The 17,114-nt window shown below is 37.2% G+C and overlaps 1 protein-coding gene across 2 annotated transcripts in view; it reads right to left on the bottom strand.

Annotated features, from left to right (window-relative positions):
- Positions 1–487: 487 nt before the first annotated feature.
- The window catches only part of SMURF2 (SMAD specific E3 ubiquitin protein ligase 2), a 122,330-nt gene continuing 105,703 nt past the window's right edge, over positions 488–17,114 (bottom strand). For both annotated transcript variants that reach the window (XM_057535547.1, XM_057535546.1), the window contains 8 exons: positions 16,949–17,052; positions 14,193–14,307; positions 11,899–12,077; positions 11,089–11,226; positions 7,757–7,877; positions 5,521–5,722; positions 4,189–4,264; positions 488–3,853 (listed from right to left, as the gene is read on the bottom strand). In XM_057535547.1, coding sequence (XP_057391530.1) covers positions 3,754–3,853; positions 4,189–4,264; positions 5,521–5,722; positions 7,757–7,877; positions 11,089–11,226; positions 11,899–12,077; positions 14,193–14,307; positions 16,949–17,052 — 1,035 coding nt within the window. In that variant the 3' untranslated portion in view covers positions 488–3,753. The remainder of the gene's footprint in view (positions 3,854–4,188; positions 4,265–5,520; positions 5,723–7,756; positions 7,878–11,088; positions 11,227–11,898; positions 12,078–14,192; positions 14,308–16,948; positions 17,053–17,114) is intronic.

A 17,114-nucleotide genomic window follows, 5' to 3' on the forward strand; every position in this document is an offset into this window, starting at 1 on the left:
TTACACGGACTATTCTTGATGAAAAAACATCGTATCCAGTTCTTTTTCCACCCACATATTTAGCTGGACTTTAATCCACTATATTTACAGAATTGTGAATCATGACCCTTAAAGTCACGGCTTCTTGGAAAAATATAACTGATTTCTGCATTTCATTTTGAGGATTTTACTGCTCAACACCAAGGTAGCAAATGAGGCCCCGGTCATAGCTCTGCCCTCCAGAGCCTGTGACAGTTGTTACAGGCCATTGCCCACCAAGAGCCACTGCCAACCTAAGCATGTGCCGTAGCAGGACAAAACAAGCACCTTCCCTGCTCAACCTGGAGACAGACAGGGGGTCCTGAGCCCTCTGAGGCTCTGCCATGTGACAAAGGCATCAACTAAGGAAGGCCCATGAATCTTAAACTTCACATTTTATGGCTCATATGCTGTCACTCTTCATAGACCCAATCAAATTTCTTCAAAACAATTCATTATAAAGTCAATATTCTTTAAAAACTTTGATGCTGTGACAGTGCAAACAGCATTCATTTTATTGCTCAACTTCGGCATGGGCACATACATAGTTAATTTTTTAAAACCATTTATACAGATGTTATTGATAAAGCTCATGTAACAACTGAGTGAAAATACAAAGAATATCAAAGCTAAAACACTCTGTAATAAATACAAATACAATGAAAATGATAAAACTTTGTTTTAAAGTCAGTTTGAGAGAAGGAAGAATATTACATTAAGTGAACTAATTACATCTAGAAACAAAACAACTCAGCATTTGGTACAATCATCATCCTAATGTAAGTACATTAAATACTACAAATGGCACCCATTGACTGTGCTGCAGCCTAAAGACAGAAGCAGAAGGAGCTGCTCTATCAAACTGTAAAGATGTCTGGAACAATCTCTAACTCCCGTCAATGCAATCAGCTCGATGCACCAGAAGTTCAAGCAGACTTAGTGTTGTAAAATAAAGCAAATTACATTGTATTTAAAAGAAAGGAAACTTGTGCTCTGGAGTGTAATTACAAGGAAAAAATAAAAGACTTGGTAAAAACAAAACCCATTCAGGGCAACAAACTATGTGCAAAACAAAATGTACACTATACACAGCACTATTTAAAAACTCTTTACACCAAAGAAGTAAGACCCTCGGAAACAAAACTCACCTCTGTATTGCATATGAGCTCTACAAAGTAACCATTGTTCATAATTAAGTATTCATGATGCAAAGGCAATGTATGGAAACATGATATCACAAATCTGAAATAAAACTAGAGGAAGGATTAGAAAAAACCCATCTAAGAGGGACATGTGGAAATAAATATTCACATTACACATGAGGTGCAAGTCCAAGGTTCAATGATACATTGGCACGTTTTGTTTGCTTAGCACCTATTTGGAAGTGATCAGGTAACATAACTTTGAAAATGAAATCTAAATCATCCTGTTCTTATAAATTATGTTGGTGATACCATAGACTGTAAGGGAGGGTAATTTATTTCTGTTAAAGCTCTATTAAGTCATTATTATAAAATTAAGAAGGCACTCAAAAAGCGATGGTATTTGCCTGCTCTATATTGTACATTAGTGTGAGAGTAGCATTTCATTATTACTGTATCCGTCAGTTATGATTTCTCTGAAGTGTTCATCATGTACTTACTATTACTGAAAGATTATAATAGGCAGTTACACTGCGCTAGTGCTTTCATATAAGAGAGAGATGGACCTGCAACCAATAAGGTACTATCGTGAAAGCTGAAAACTACTGATAATCAAACAGTATGTTTTAAGATGTTCTTCGGTACTACTAAGAATGCAGTAGGAAAACAAATTGTTTGGGAAGAAAAAGGTCAGCATAAGCACATCGCCACTACACAGTTATGACTGTAACCAGCTTGTGTGGCTGTCAAATTTGGCTGAATGAAATAAATTTAAATACTTAGAAACGACAGGAGTAGTTCTCAACTTTTTTTTAAGCAGCAAATTTTCCACCTCTTTTATTCTACCCATCCCCCCACCCCTCCTAGCCCCCATGAAAGCTTACGTGGAATTCCAATGCATATACAAGAGGAAAATCGAAGCTGCTCTGGGTAAAGAGGGGTGGGGAGTTCGAGACCCCTGCTCAAGTACCAGCTACGTTTCTTCTCCCTCTCTCTGTCCCTCCTCTCTTAACCATTACTTCTGAGGCACCTCTGAGGAGGCCCTTGGCTCCAAGAACACAGACTGAAAACCAATCCATCAAATGAAAGAACACAAGGGGCTTATTCACTTGATAATTAAGCTGTAAAATTTAAACAAAGCTATCTCATCAAAATTGCTATTCTTGATTTCACAACAATGTAAAAAAAACAAAATAGTGCAGATTTCTGATACTTGAATTTAAAAATCCACCCATGATTTCAGATTTTTCCAATCTCTCACTCCAGAATTGTGGTTGCCTTCTGGATCATGCAACATGCCACACACCTTGAAAGCTAAATCTGGATATTTCAAAATCAAATGCTGATCTTCAACACCAAGCGAACTGGGATTCCCTTACCTCCAAAATCACTCTTCAGACGAAGAGTATTGTCTGCGATAGAGTCAGAATCGCTTGTTTCTTAGTAATCACATCCCTGCCCGACCACCCCACTTCATTTTGTTAGGTAAAAACAGGGTTTTCTAAGCTTGCTAAATAATCTTTAGAGCAAAATTTTTCCTTTTCATAATTTTATCTGATTAAAATATGAGCAGCTAAACACAGAGATTCAGGATGGTTTACTTGATAGAAACTTACCATAATTAAAATGTAATATAAGTTAGGTGCACTTGTCACAGGAGACTTTGGTTTAAAGAAATAGTATATATATCAAAGATAAGCTGACCCAATAAAAGAATGAAAATCCCATCCCATCCACATGATCTGAGTAGCTATAAAACTGCAGTATTTCCATTTAAGATGCAAAGTAAATCCAAAATACCCGATCATATTCATTCAAGATAAAAAATTAAGATTTTTTTTAAAGTCTCTTAAAAACAGGGAGCCCCTGAATGCATCTTATTGTAGCAAATAAGCTACTAAGTTCAGACTAAATGGTTGCATTAAGAATTTGACAACCAAAATTATATAGCTGTATTCCACGGAATTCATGCTTGAAAAATATAAAAAAAGACTCACTTAGGCTAGGTTGAAACATATAATGCTTTTAAAATATAATGCTTTGCTATAGAAAAATGTAATTAAACATGTAAATGGCTTAATTTTTTAAAGATTCTTTTATAGCCAATTGTTTACAAAGGTAGAATAATTCAAAATAATTTTATTTTTTTTTACAAAGAGCAAGTACAGGAGCTGTTCAAAATCATGTATTCAACCAAAATGAAATGTGACTTGTACCGACTGCTGATGTTGTCTTGATGTTTGATAAGAGTTGAAATCTGTGAAGCGATTTGAATAGATTACCTTTTATAAAAATAGTAGTAGTCTTTAAGTGTAGAATACTGCCTAACTCTGGAAATGTAGGAAAAGTCAGCATTCTTTAGGTTCAAGATATTAATTTTAAATAGCAGCTGAATGTGGCCTCATGGCAAAGCATAAAGACCTTTTTTTCCTTGAAAAGGAATTTCAGAATTGTCCTTTCCCCTCACAGTATCCTAATATTTTTTTAAAAAGGGGGGTGCACTTTCCTGTATGTCAGCGTTCCTTGAAACTCTGCTGAAAGGAGGCTGTCAGTCAGGGGTATAAATAGAGTCCTGGGTAAATCCTTGAAGTTGTCATTCCACAGCAAATCCACATGTTTCTTCAATGGCTGTTAGCAGCTTTTCATATAACTTTTCATAGCTTTCATAGGGCGGAATGTCTATTCGATTGAAACTGTAAATAAGCAAATCAGATTTTACACAGTTCATTCAAAACAGGTCAACTGGCCTAGCAAGTGTATACTAATTAGTTTACCCTAATACAGCCACATTACTCTTTGTGTCACATAGAAAACGACAAAAAAAAGTTTATATTTCTCTCAAGTAGAGATTATTGCTTTGGGGTTTTCCTACCAATTTCTGGATAATCTTAATTCACTTAAAAGGAATGATAAGCAACTCTTTTAAGGGTCCATTTAGTAATAAGAACAACAAACGAAATGTCAAATCTGTTTGGAACTAACAGCTACATACATGGAATGAGGGAAAAAAGCTACAGAAATAACTTACCAAGTGTGGGCTTTTGGCAGGTTGTTAGTGCAGGCATCAATCTGGTGTATGGTAAAGAGTCGTGGGCCTGCAGCACCTGCAAAGGAAGCAAATGTGGGTCAGACCACTGTGGGTGCACGTATTAGTCTCCAGAATCTCAGGATAAAACTGGTACATAAATCACAGGGTCGAGGGATAGGAGGGTACTGGTGACTCCATATAAGCTGCCAAAGGGCAGCAGGAAAACAGTCTGGGTTTTAAAAGCTGGAATTGACCTTGGATAAGGCTGGATTCCTTAATCTGCTAGCATTTCAATTTGAGAAAAAGTTCAGGACTGAAATCCTTTGCCAACTTCTATCTTCTACAGAAAATCAGTGTCCCAAAAAAGAAGTAAATGGGCAAATACAAGATCCAATACATATATATACACATTCAAAAAGATGACAACCTAATGCAAATTTAAGTTTCACAACTCAAACTTCACTGAGAGCAAAAGATTAGCAGTCTATAGAATAAATTTCAGGTAACATAAGGCACCCCATACAGACGTTTGTAGAAATACAACTTCACTTTATTCATCTGGGTAGTCTGATAAGGATGCGTTCTCCAAAAGGGGAATGCAAGCATGACTGAAGTGTGCTTTCCCAGGGGATTTCTGATACATGGACTGTGGGCAACACTGTTGAAGTACGTACCAGTCTTGCTTCGTATACCCTCAGTCATCACCAGCAGCAGCAGTTTTGAAAATAAAGAGCTTCAGAGGTAAAGGAAGCAACTGCCACCCAGTGAGGCACCACGATCATTAGCAATATACCAACTCATCCCCAAATTAAACAGCTATTCCATGGACAACAATTCTTAAAAATGGAATATGGCTGTAAAATGGTCTGACGCCATGCATTAATTAAAGTGCTCTGACCAAACAAATGACTTCCACGACTCATGCTGCCTCTTTCTATTAAAAGAATAAAAGTAGAGGGGAGAGGCATCCCGTGTGGGTAAATGTTTGCCAGGTTGAGATGTGAACATGGAAGCAGACAGACTCCCCTACAGGAATGTGCAACAGAATTTAAAAGCAAGGTGACCGGAAAAGAAAAGGCAGAGCATCAACACATACGGTCTCTAACATGCGGCACTCACTACAATCACAGAGAACCCAGCAGAAAAGGCTCTTGGGAGGGAACAAAGGAAAGGAAGGAGAAGAAGGTATCAAGACATGAGAGTTACAGGTAAGAACTAGAGTGAAAAGAGAATCTGTGTAAGCACGTCTGTACACCACCTATGTACACCAAATACTGACCCTCTGCCCCCAATTATCAGATGCCCCATCGTCTGTCCCTCTGGCTCTCTTACCTTGTAAAGCTTTGAAGCCCTGCAGAGGCACTCGGGACGAGCCCGTCACAAACTGAAGTAACCGCGCTCGTCGTTCTTCATCAAAAAACTCCACGGCCTTCCAAAACCACTTGACAACGTTGCTGTCTGGTGTACAGTGTTTTAACCGGGTGTTTACCTTCCAGTCATTAACATCTATCTTTCCAAGTCCACAAATAATGAGCTGTTAAAATATTGCACAAATAATGAGCCAATGGAAACCCAACCTAAGCCAAAAATTCCTTAAAACAGAACTTTAGATTTGCAGTGTTGGCTTTCATATGGTGTTCTTAATCGAGGGTAGACATCAGAACCATCTGGAAAGTTTTTCAAAATATACACACTAGGTCCTATGCTCAGAGATTTTAATTCTGTGACTCTGGGGTGAATTAGGATCCGTATTTTTTTAAAAGTTCCATGAGTACCTACTCACTGCAGGTTCCCTACCCAGGATCTGAGAACCACCACTGTGATGGACATAAGATGAAAAGTTCCATAACTTCACAGAATTGAAACTAGACTCAGAGTAAATACAGTTTATATGTGCCTGCCTTATGACCTGCATCTATTATTTGGGTTTCAACACTTATTAGCTTTGGGATTCTGGGCAGTTCAGTCACTTCCCTTGGCCACAGTCTTCTCTGCTGTAATATGGCAGTAACATCTGTTTCGTTACATCCTGCGAAAGCAACCAACAGTGCACAGGAACTCAAGCAGTTGTGTTGAATAAGTGATACAATCTGCTTAAAGTTGGACCAAAGTATGAAATACATGAATGCACTGATAATAGAGCTCTGCTTGGCATCCTGATGCAGGCTCAGTATAGATGAGGTATATCAAAATCACTTTGATATTATTAATACTCACACCTCCCTAGGGTCCAAGACTGACTCATCCTACTGATGTGTTTGTAACACTGAATTATGATCGTGTTTAGTGTAAAACATAATGTAACCTGCAAATCCTATATTTCATAATTATATTAACCTAGTCTAACACTAAAATTATATACATATATTTTTGTAAAAAGCCTAACTTCATTAGCAGTACAAAGTATATAATAAACCCTAACGTTACTGAATAAAACCTGCAACAAAGCTTCTGTAGCGTCTGAAAAAATGACTGGCCACTGCCACACTAACAGGTAGTAGGTGTCCAAGCAGGGTTACAGAAGTACCCACAGACGATACCTCCCTAAATTCTTTTCTTTAGAGGAGTGGTAATTTTAAAGCCAAATTCCTTATTCATTGTACGAACAGATAAAAATGCATCGTATTTCAACTTTACTGCCATTCCTGCTATGTTTTCTTCCTCCTTCTGACTACTTCCTTCTGGTCATTTCACTACAGAATAGTCCAATCAAAAAAGGAATGGGGATGGTAGTGAGTCAAACCAATCTTTTTAGACTTGTTTGCTAACAGGTCTGTTAACAGATTTAGTTAGAAAGGATGTTGAAGTTAATGAATAAAATCATGTTTTAAATTATGTATCAACTTCAAATATTTATGCTATCCTTAGCCACTAATTAAATTTGGAACCTCAGGTAGAATAAAACCTCATTGTTTTTTCAAAGTAGTTCAGTAGAAATTGAGATGTATTTGTTAAAGGTCTTAATTATAACACCAACCTTATGGTGCTTTAAAGACTAGTTTTAGAATAAAAAATGGTTAACTGTTTATTATAGTTACTATTAGTAACAAATGTTTCCAAGGAGACTGAGGATGTTGAGACAGAGTTTAACATAAGTGTTTTAATTATTTCCTCTACGTTTTTGTCTATCAACTGCTTTCTTACAAAGCTTAATGTAAATCCAATTAAGCCTAGGCTTTTATTCCAAATAAATGTCAATATGGTGGAGACCAATTAATAAAGTTTTATTTAACTAAATCAATACCCACTTAACTAGGGAATAGAAAACAACACTGGAAGAATGTACACAGAAGACACGAAATCTATTAAACGCATGAACGGAAAATATGGAAAAATAAATTAAGAATAGTCACAATATAAGAGAGACTAGTTACTTGTAGAATTTCCAAAACATGAAAGGCTTTTCCAAAAGCAGGAAAGACTTTTCCTGTGAATTAGAATTCTCACAGCATCACATCATAAAACTTCAAAAGCACCAGAAATACAACTTTCCTCTAAAACTAAGTAACAGAAAATTCCCAAACTTTCTTTGTTATACTAGATGATGTCATGACATCAATACACTGACCTCTAACTCCTTCTCATCAAATGTCTTCAGCAGATGCTGTGGAATTACTTCATTAAATCCTTTCTGCAGGGCCAGGAATTGTGCCTCAATTCCTCGTAAAAATCTCCAGTTCACATAGAGTCTGGAAACATCGGACAGGGGTTTCATATGATCAAATATATTCAGGTTTGGTAATTATTATGAATCTCTAGTACTTTAGCAACATTGCACTTTACAAGCATCTAGCATTAAGAATTTAGTCTAAAATCTAAAAGAATCTCAGATTACTGAAGGTAGATGGATCCTGAGCTGTGAGGCAGTTCACCATAAATTAAAAAGCGGTAACCTTCCACTAACAAAAGCAGCATCAATACAGCAACTCTTCACATCAGAAAAAGTCCTATTAAACTGGAAGTTGGCTAGAGAGTAGATGGGTCTGAAGTTAAAATCAGAATGAAATGTCTTTCTCAACTTCTAGCATGCATGCCAATAACCAGAAAAAAAAGCCCATTCAACCAAAAATGACTATTTTTCTGGTTTCACTTGAAAATATAATCTGAATGTGTTGGGTGTTTTCTTTATATTTTGTGGGTTGTATATGGGGGAAGAAGAGGTAAAGAGAATCCCCATATCCAAAATGAGAAGAAACAGTAAAAGCCAATAGCAAGCACTTTTTGACTAAATACTCATTTTTCCCTATAAGCTTTAAAAGCCCTGGAAGATGTAATTTTAGCAAGAAAAAGTACACTAAACTACATCTCTTGTGTAGCTCTACTTACGCCTTTGATTTGGACTTATAATTTATACATGAATTTTTTTTTTTAATCTATCTTCCCAGGAAAACCTCTCCACCTCACAAATCTCAGAATTACTCATACTCCCAATTTGCCAGTATTTCCTTTTCCAAACTTGGAGAAATAGTTCTCTACCTTAAGAAATAAGTTACTTAATATTAATGATATCCTTTGGGGGACCTCATTTTTTGTTTGTTTGTTTAAGGGGACAGCAAAACTGCACACCTGTAAAAAGTTTTTCTTTGTCATTTTTAAAATTTCAAAACTATTTTTTTTAACTCTTTATTTATTCATTTTTGGCTGTGTTGGGTCTTCGTTGCTGTGCACGGGCTTTCTCTAGCTGTGGCGAGCAGAGGCTACTCTTCATTGCAGTGCGCAGGCTTCTCATTGCAGTGGCTTCTCTTGTTGCACAGCACGGGCTCTAGGCACGCAGGCTTCAGTAGTTGCAGCACGTGGGTTCAGTAGTTGTGGCTCATGGGCTCTAGAGCGCAGGCTCAGTAGTTGTGGCGCGTGGGCTTAGTTGCTCCGTTGGCATGTGGGATCTTCCTGGACCAGGGCTCGAACCCATGTCCCCTGCATTGGCAGGCAGATTCTTAACCACTGCGCCACCAGGAAAGTCCCTCAAAACTGTATTTGGTAAGGGAAAGTTACTGTGTGCTATAAACATGACTGAATCCTAGAAAGTGAGCAGCCCACACTAGGTCCTGGAAGTGAGACACTACTGAAATTCAGGAAATTCCCATTCATTCCTCTTTATTTTTTTATTTTTATTTTTTTTGGCTGTGTCGCACAACATGGGGGATCTTAGTTCCCCGACCAGGGATCGAACCCCAAACCTGCACCCCTGCAGTGGAACTGCAGAGTCCCAACCACTGGACCACCAGGGAAGTCCCTCATTCTTCTTTTTTTAATTAGAAATGTAATACATGTTTGTTATTAAAAGAAAAATTATATTTTAAAAAATCAAATATTAACGGGGCTTCCCTGGTGGTCCAGTGGTTAAGACTCCACGCTCCCACTGCAGGGGACACGGGTTCAATCCCTGGTCAGGGAACTAAGATCCCGCATGCCGCACAGTGCGGCCTTAAAAAAAAAACAAAAAACATTAAATGTGGAGACAGAGTAAAACCTGTTAAGTCCACTCTTTTATCCTCTTTTCCCTCTCTACTTCCAGGCCCATCACCTCTACTCCTTCACCCTGGGCAAACATTTTATTTGGTTAAGTGGCCTTCCTGAACATCTTCTGAGTATAAAACAATGCAGACTTTGTTCCTTCTAAGACTTGCCTTTTAAATGACAGCTTATGCAGAGTCTATCTTTCTTTAAATATCCACATAATATTCTGTTTAATGTATTTAATCATTCTCTTTCTAAAAACATTTTAGCAGTTTTCAATTTTTTTACAAGTAGTATTTAAACATCCTTATTCATATTTCTTTAATCACATATGTGTTTCCAAAGAAGAGATTCCTAAAAATGGAGCTGCATATGTGTTTTCATTTTGGTAGCTGTTATCAAATTGTTTTCCAAAAAAGCTACACCAATATTCACAATCTATGAGACTGATGGGCCTCATCTATAAACTAGAAAATTTTAGCCAATAAGACCTGGGGACATATCTGTACAAAAAAGTATAGCATGAATGTTTCTGTGTATATATGGTGAAGTTCAAACTCCTAAATTTGATTATCATAGTTTAATGTTTAGAAGAACTTTAGATACCATGAACCAAATGCTCTAACTCAACACTTCTAAATTCCTCAATCAACAGGTGATTTCATAAAACTTAAAGAACATTTTCTTGTATTTCTTTTATAAGAAATATATATATATTTCTTATATAAATCCACAATGTACTTATTTATAAATAGGATAAGTCCTAGTAATACAGCACAAAAGTGCTTCTGTACAGCGAGCTGTGGTAGCTACCCCACGAACCGTGTGTCCTGGTATGTGTGCCTTTGGACAGCCCCTCCTCCACACCAAACCTGGGCTGGCATGTGACTCCCTTTAACCGAAAGAATACAGCAGAGGTGATGCTGGCCAGTTCCAGGCTTAGGCCTTAAAAGGACCCAGCAACTGCTTTTGTGCTCTGGGAAACCAGCCACGCCATAAGAAGTCTGGCTATTGTGCTAGAGAGAGAGGCCATGGTGAGAGTGAGGGGCCTCTGATACCACATGGGGATAACCAAAGAGCTCAGCCAACAGTGAGAACTAAGCCCCAGATGGTGACCCAGTGTCCATTCCAGCCAGCCCCCAGCCACTCGAGCCACCCTCAGTGAGGCATCAGATATGTGAGTGAAGAGGCCTTCTTAACATTTCCATCCCAGCTGACACCACATGGAGGAGAAGTGTGCTGTCCCTGTTGTCCTCGATCTAAATTACTGACCCACGGGATTGTGAGAAATAATAAAATGGTGGTTGTTTTTAAGCCACTAAACTCTGCAGAAGCCTATTTTGTAGCAATAAGTAACACTACCTAAACACATAAATGTTTTTCTGTACCGCCATTCTAGAACATTAAAACAAGGCTCCGGCTTAAGAACACAGAAGTGTTTACCTGACATATTCTTTTTTATTTTCTTCAGTAACAGGGATACTCTTGCCATTTGGTTTAAGTTCATGCTGAATAATTTCACCATAGGCATTATGTTCGACGCAGAAGGTATGGTCCAAAACACCTGTGATATCATTCTCACTAGGAAGGGAAGACAGGGAAAGACACTTCATTGGAAAATCTAAAATACAGATATTGTAGATGTATTAATTGGTGAGACAAATAAAACTGAGGTAGTTTTATGACATGCAAACATAGGGTTAGATTCCTTTTACTAGTTCTTATGCCATCATACCTCCTAGATTTGGGGCAGAAAAGTCAAAGAGCTTTAACCTTCATAAACACCAGGAACATTTTCCTTCCTGAGTAATGAGAAAGCCCTGGAAAGCTGGGGTTTACACAGGGAAAACTCAGTTATGTTTGGCTTTCAGGTAAGAAGCCCTACTTGAGTCTGGGTAACCCAAGTGACTAAACACCTGAGTAGCCCCACTGAGAAAGCTACTCGTGTACTTGGCAAAAATAACCATGGCCAGCGTATCTTCACAAACAAATGACCCCCCCAAAAACAGAACTGATTCTTACAAATACCCTTTTTAAATTAAAGTATGTTTTCAACAACCACCACTTAAGCAGGAATATCTTATTCTAACACATGCAAGATGGAAACAACTTGCATCATGTTGAGGAAATCATTATGTACAAGTACTTTTAAAAATCATTTTTTATATTTCAAAAAAAGTACATCCATTTTGAAACATGTATCTTTTTTAAAAGCTCAGATTCTAACTATAACGAACAAGACTCAATACATACAGTATCCACACTAAACTGTTATGAAGATCTGGATCAACTAACTCCATGTCATCCAAGGTAATGGACTTCCCAAGCAACTGTTTATAAAAAGGCAATGTGAAACCACCATCAATATAATGTCCGTGAAACACAGCCATTCCCATTATTCGTCCAACAAAGTGGAAGTATGATAAATGTTCCTGAAATTGAAAAGAGTTTACATAAATACTCAAGGTAGATACTATCCAGGGAATTTTTTAATAAAAATTAAATATTTAAGCAATGGTAATTTTTTAAATAAACAGTAAGTATCAACTTATACTCCAATTTATAACTATTTAAATGGAATAGGTTATCCTATCAAAGCCCAACAATCATTAGGGAGAGTCTCTATAGGGCATGCTTAAGATACTATACTTTGCTATAAAATATTACAGCAGAGCCAATGCCCCTCTCAAAGGGTAGTCACTCTGTAAAGTTTATCCTCAGAAATTAAGTCCAAACTACAGTCCCTCTGCAGCTTCATTGAATCACCTGCAGATCCTGTTCTCTTCCTCTCCTCCCGTCTCCTGCTAAGCCCCTTATAATCCTGGCTCTGTCATGGGAAAAAAGCTTTCAATTCTATACCTCCCTCTTCCTTTGACCTAACCAGAAACTGAACTTCAAAACATCATAGATTTAAGAGGACAGATTTCATGTCTAACTTGGACGAGCGTCTTGATTCTGCCACTTACTAACTATGTATACTTGGGCAAATTACTTAGCCCCTGTGGAACTAATTTTCCATACCTGGAAAAATGATGGTAATAATAGTATCTAAAAAGGGTCTCTGTGAGTAGTAAAATGAGGTGATGAAGCCCAAGGCACTGGACCTGGCATATGGTAAATGCTCAACAAACGTGAGCTATCATTACTACAGTGGCAATAATGAGCTCTCCAAGCAGAACCTTCACCTAAAAATCTTCCCTTTATAAAGAATACCCTGCAAAAGGGCTTCCCTGGTGGCGCAGTGGTTGAGAATCTGCCTGCCAATGCAGGGGACACGGGTTCGAGCCTTGGTCTGGGAAGATCCCACATGCTGTGGAGCAACTAGGCCCGTGAGCCACAATTACTGAGCCTGCGCGTCTGGAGCCTGTGCTCTGCAACAAGAAAGGCCGCGATAATGAGAGGCCCACGCACCACGATGAACAGTGGCCCCCACTTGCCACAACTAGAGAAAGCCCTCGCACAGAAACGAAGACCCAACACAGCCAAAAATAAATAAATAAACCCAAAGTTAAAAAAAAAAAAAAAAAAGAATACCCTGCAATGAATCTAACATGCCTACCATGTTTAGACAGATTTGGTATTTCAGGATATACTGTTTTATTAGTTGGATATTTGTATTTTCAACTTCTTTTACTTCTCTATTTAATAATCTTTAAGCTCATCTTTAAGCCTCCCTTTTATCTTAAAAATAGTTTTTTTTCTTTTTAAAAAGCAATACCTGTTCACTACAAAATATTTACAAAATACAGACAAGAAAAAAAAATGCCTATAGTCTAACACCCAGAGCCACTACCAGTATTGTAGAGCCTTTCAATGTTTACACATATACATGTTTACCAAAATTTGCTTCATACTATTATTCTGTAATCTTCTTTTCACTTAATATATTGCAAATACCATCTTTACATGTTATTAACTATTATCCCACAACATCATTTTAGTGGCTGTATAATATAACCTTGTATGGAAAGGTAACAGAAATAATATAAAAACAACAAATTAATAACAGCTGCTAACTCTTGTTGAGTGCTTAATTATATGTAATAGGGTTAATAATGTATAGCACTGTGCTAAATACTTAATGTGCAGGGTCTCATTTAACTGTCACAACCCTTCTCTCAGGTCCAAACTATATTTATTATTATTAGCAATGATAAAATTGAGGCTTAAGTTAATGAAGGTCACAAAGCTAGTTAGTAATGGGACCAGGATATGAACTCATGTCTTTCTAATTCCAGAGTCTATGCTCTTAACCATGTCATTCTGCTTCATGTCATAACTTAATCAACCCCCTCTTAATGGACAGCAATGTTGTTTCCACTTGGGGCTACTATAAACAGTGATGCAGTAAACCTCCCTGTGCCCAAACTGTTGCACATATCCATGATCATTTACTTGAGAACATTTTCTAGAAGAGGACTTGCCAAGTCCAAGGATGTGACTTGGACAAAGACAGTAATCCTATGTCATAAACTACACTGACATTTAAAGACAAAAAACATTGTAGGTCATAAGTTAATTTGTATCATTGTAACCACCAATCATACCGGATTAACTGCAGAATCAGGATTGATCTGCAATGTATAGATATCATCTCTTGAATACTGGAAGAGGCCATAATAAGGATTCAACATTTCATGTGACAAGAGATATAACCACTCCCTAAAAAACAAGATATACCAAAGGAATTTTTTGTTAATGAATACATCTTTACTAAGATATGCTATTAATCATGTTAGCAATAAGTTTTTAATAAAACAAAATAAAGCACTAACTAGTTATATAAAATCACATTAGAAAAGTCTACCATGCCCCAAAAGTACATGAAAACTCTTGATTTATTGAAGTCACTTCTCACTCAATTTTGGGTAATTTTATGACATTTTAACATCAGAGAATCTAAGGATAATATCCAGAAGTACCAAGTACTCGTTAGATGCTGCAGCCCAGTGGTCTGTTACTTTTAATTGCTAAACAAATTTGTAATTCATAATAAGTATAAAATAAAGGGAAGAATATGGTATTATTTCAAAACATCCATGTGGTCCATCTATACCACCCTGGTCCTCTCCAATCATGGCAGATTTATACTAGTTTATACAGATATATAACATTAATTTACTCTTACTTTTAGACAAGGGTATGTTTTATTGTTGATATTGTTTTAGTAAGAAAATTTCATTATCCATCTCCATTATCTTTTTTGTGTAAACCCTAAAATACACCATGATAAAAATGTAAGTGGTGAGAAACTGCAAGGCATTTGGTATAGGTGGGAACCAAGGGCAAGCCTGCATTTTCTGGGTATGTTCCATACCACTTCTTGGTTTCAAGCATACAACAGTGTTTTTAAAACCTCATAATAAACAGTACTATCAACTTAAGCTTATTAAATCATTTATATTTTCCAAAGTATGAAAGACAACTTGTTATTCATCTTGGTGAAACTGAAATAAAATGACTAGTCTAGGCTTTAAGGAGATGTCATTCTAGTCTCAACTCCTGTCATTCCTCAGCTAGGAAAGGCACATAAATGATATATTCTGATATTATGGATCAAACAGATGGAATAATATATTTTTAGGAAATACAGTGAAACACTATTAAAGTAGTTAAAGGAAAATATTTCAAAGTCCTATCATTTGACGGAGTCTAAATCAAATCACTACATTTAATATTGGGTTGGCCAAAAAGTTCGTTCGAACGAACTTTTTGGCCAACGCAGTACTTGAAAACTCTAGAGATTAAAAAGAAAAAGTGAGGTCTCCACATAAGCAACCTTCCCACCTAATACGTCTTGTATGTTTTTTATGCATGTATGTGTTTTTTAAAAGAAAGTCCAACTTTTGTTTTGTTTTACTAAGTATTTAGAACATGCATAAAAGCAAAACTCTACTTTTGGGTTCTACTATGGGATAAAGATCAGAAAAAGCAGTTCACTGCCACATGCCATTTAGTCCGCCCAAACCCCGAAAGTAGTGAGGTTAAGAAATAAACAACAGGGCTTCCCTGGTGGCGCAGTGGTTGAGAATCTGCCTGCTAATGCAGGAGACACGGGTTCGAGCCCTGGTCTGGGAAGATCCCACATGCCACGGAGCGGCTGGGCCCGTGAGCCACAGCTGCTGAGCCTGCGCGTCTGGAGCCTGTGCCCCGCAACGGGAGGGGCCGCGATAGTGAGAGGCCCGCGCACCGCGATGAAGAGCGGTCCCCGCACCGCGATGAAGAGTGGCCCCCACTTGCCACAACTAGAGAAAGCCCTCGCACGAACCGAAGACCCAGCACAGCCAAAAATAAATAAATTAATTAATTAAATAAATAAATTTAAAAAAAAAAAAAAAAAAGAAATAAACAACAAAAAACGAACTACTTATTTGGCCTATACATATAATTATAGCATTTAGATTCCATCAGCAGATAATTAACAAGTTTTCCCAACAAGCATTCAAAATCTACTTATGAGTAAATCATAAGCATTCCACAGAAACTATCAAGCCTTAAGTATGATGTACAAGTGATAAATGCTAAAAATCCAAACTAAAGAAACTATCCATTTGCAGGTAAAAAGGTCACAGAATGAAAGTATGTCTACAGGTGAAAACAAGTAATGCCAAATAATGATTATGGGACTTGGTGGAAACACAAATTTAATTTAGGCTGGATTTAGATTAGGGGAAGCAGAATTATCATGACGGTCCTTAAAATGTTTTAATACAGAAGCTATAATGTTTCTGCTACATTTACATAAAGTGAATTCTCACACCTGGAAAAAAAAATACTTGATGTTTGAATGTAGCAGAAACATTACAGCTTCTGTATTGAAACATTCTAAGGACCACTTATGACATACATACATACTTACAGACACAAACATTCCTTTAACAAGGTTAAAAAGCATGGCAGTGTAAGCAAAGGGAAACAGTATTCAGTTTAGAATACGTCATTAAAATCTCAAGATTGTTACTGACAATGTAAAGCAGAGGGAATAACATGTACTGAAGGAGAGAAATGGAGAAAATATCGGGCCTGCAGACCCTACCAACAGTCCATATAGGGTTGCAGCTAGTTTACAGAGAAAGTCTCATTGGACTACATGATCCATTCGGGAGTTCACAAACACTCTTCTGGTAGCAGTACTATCCTAACCTAATTATGAATGTATCTACTAGGGTACCCTCTGTATTGCAAACATGAGGGAATATTATGCTAGAAAATAAATATCAATGAGAAAGTCACACCACAGGAAGTATCTTAAATTTGTAAATATAACGATCCATATGGCATTTACTGAGGAGCAAGGCTTTACCTGGCAACCCCTCCGTAGTCAAGCCCTTCTTCTCCACGAAATTTTATCATTAATCGCTTCCAGAGATCTTTCGGTCTCATTTTCATGACTTGTCGATATGATTCCTGAAAAAAATGTTTAATATACTATTATTACTAGGTGCTTTTAACCTGTTATTTAAACTGTC

The sequence above is a fragment of the Balaenoptera acutorostrata genome, chromosome 20 (assembly GCF_949987535.1).
Source record: "Balaenoptera acutorostrata chromosome 20, mBalAcu1.1, whole genome shotgun sequence".
Classification (NCBI taxonomy): Eukaryota; Metazoa; Chordata; class Mammalia; order Artiodactyla; family Balaenopteridae; genus Balaenoptera; species Balaenoptera acutorostrata.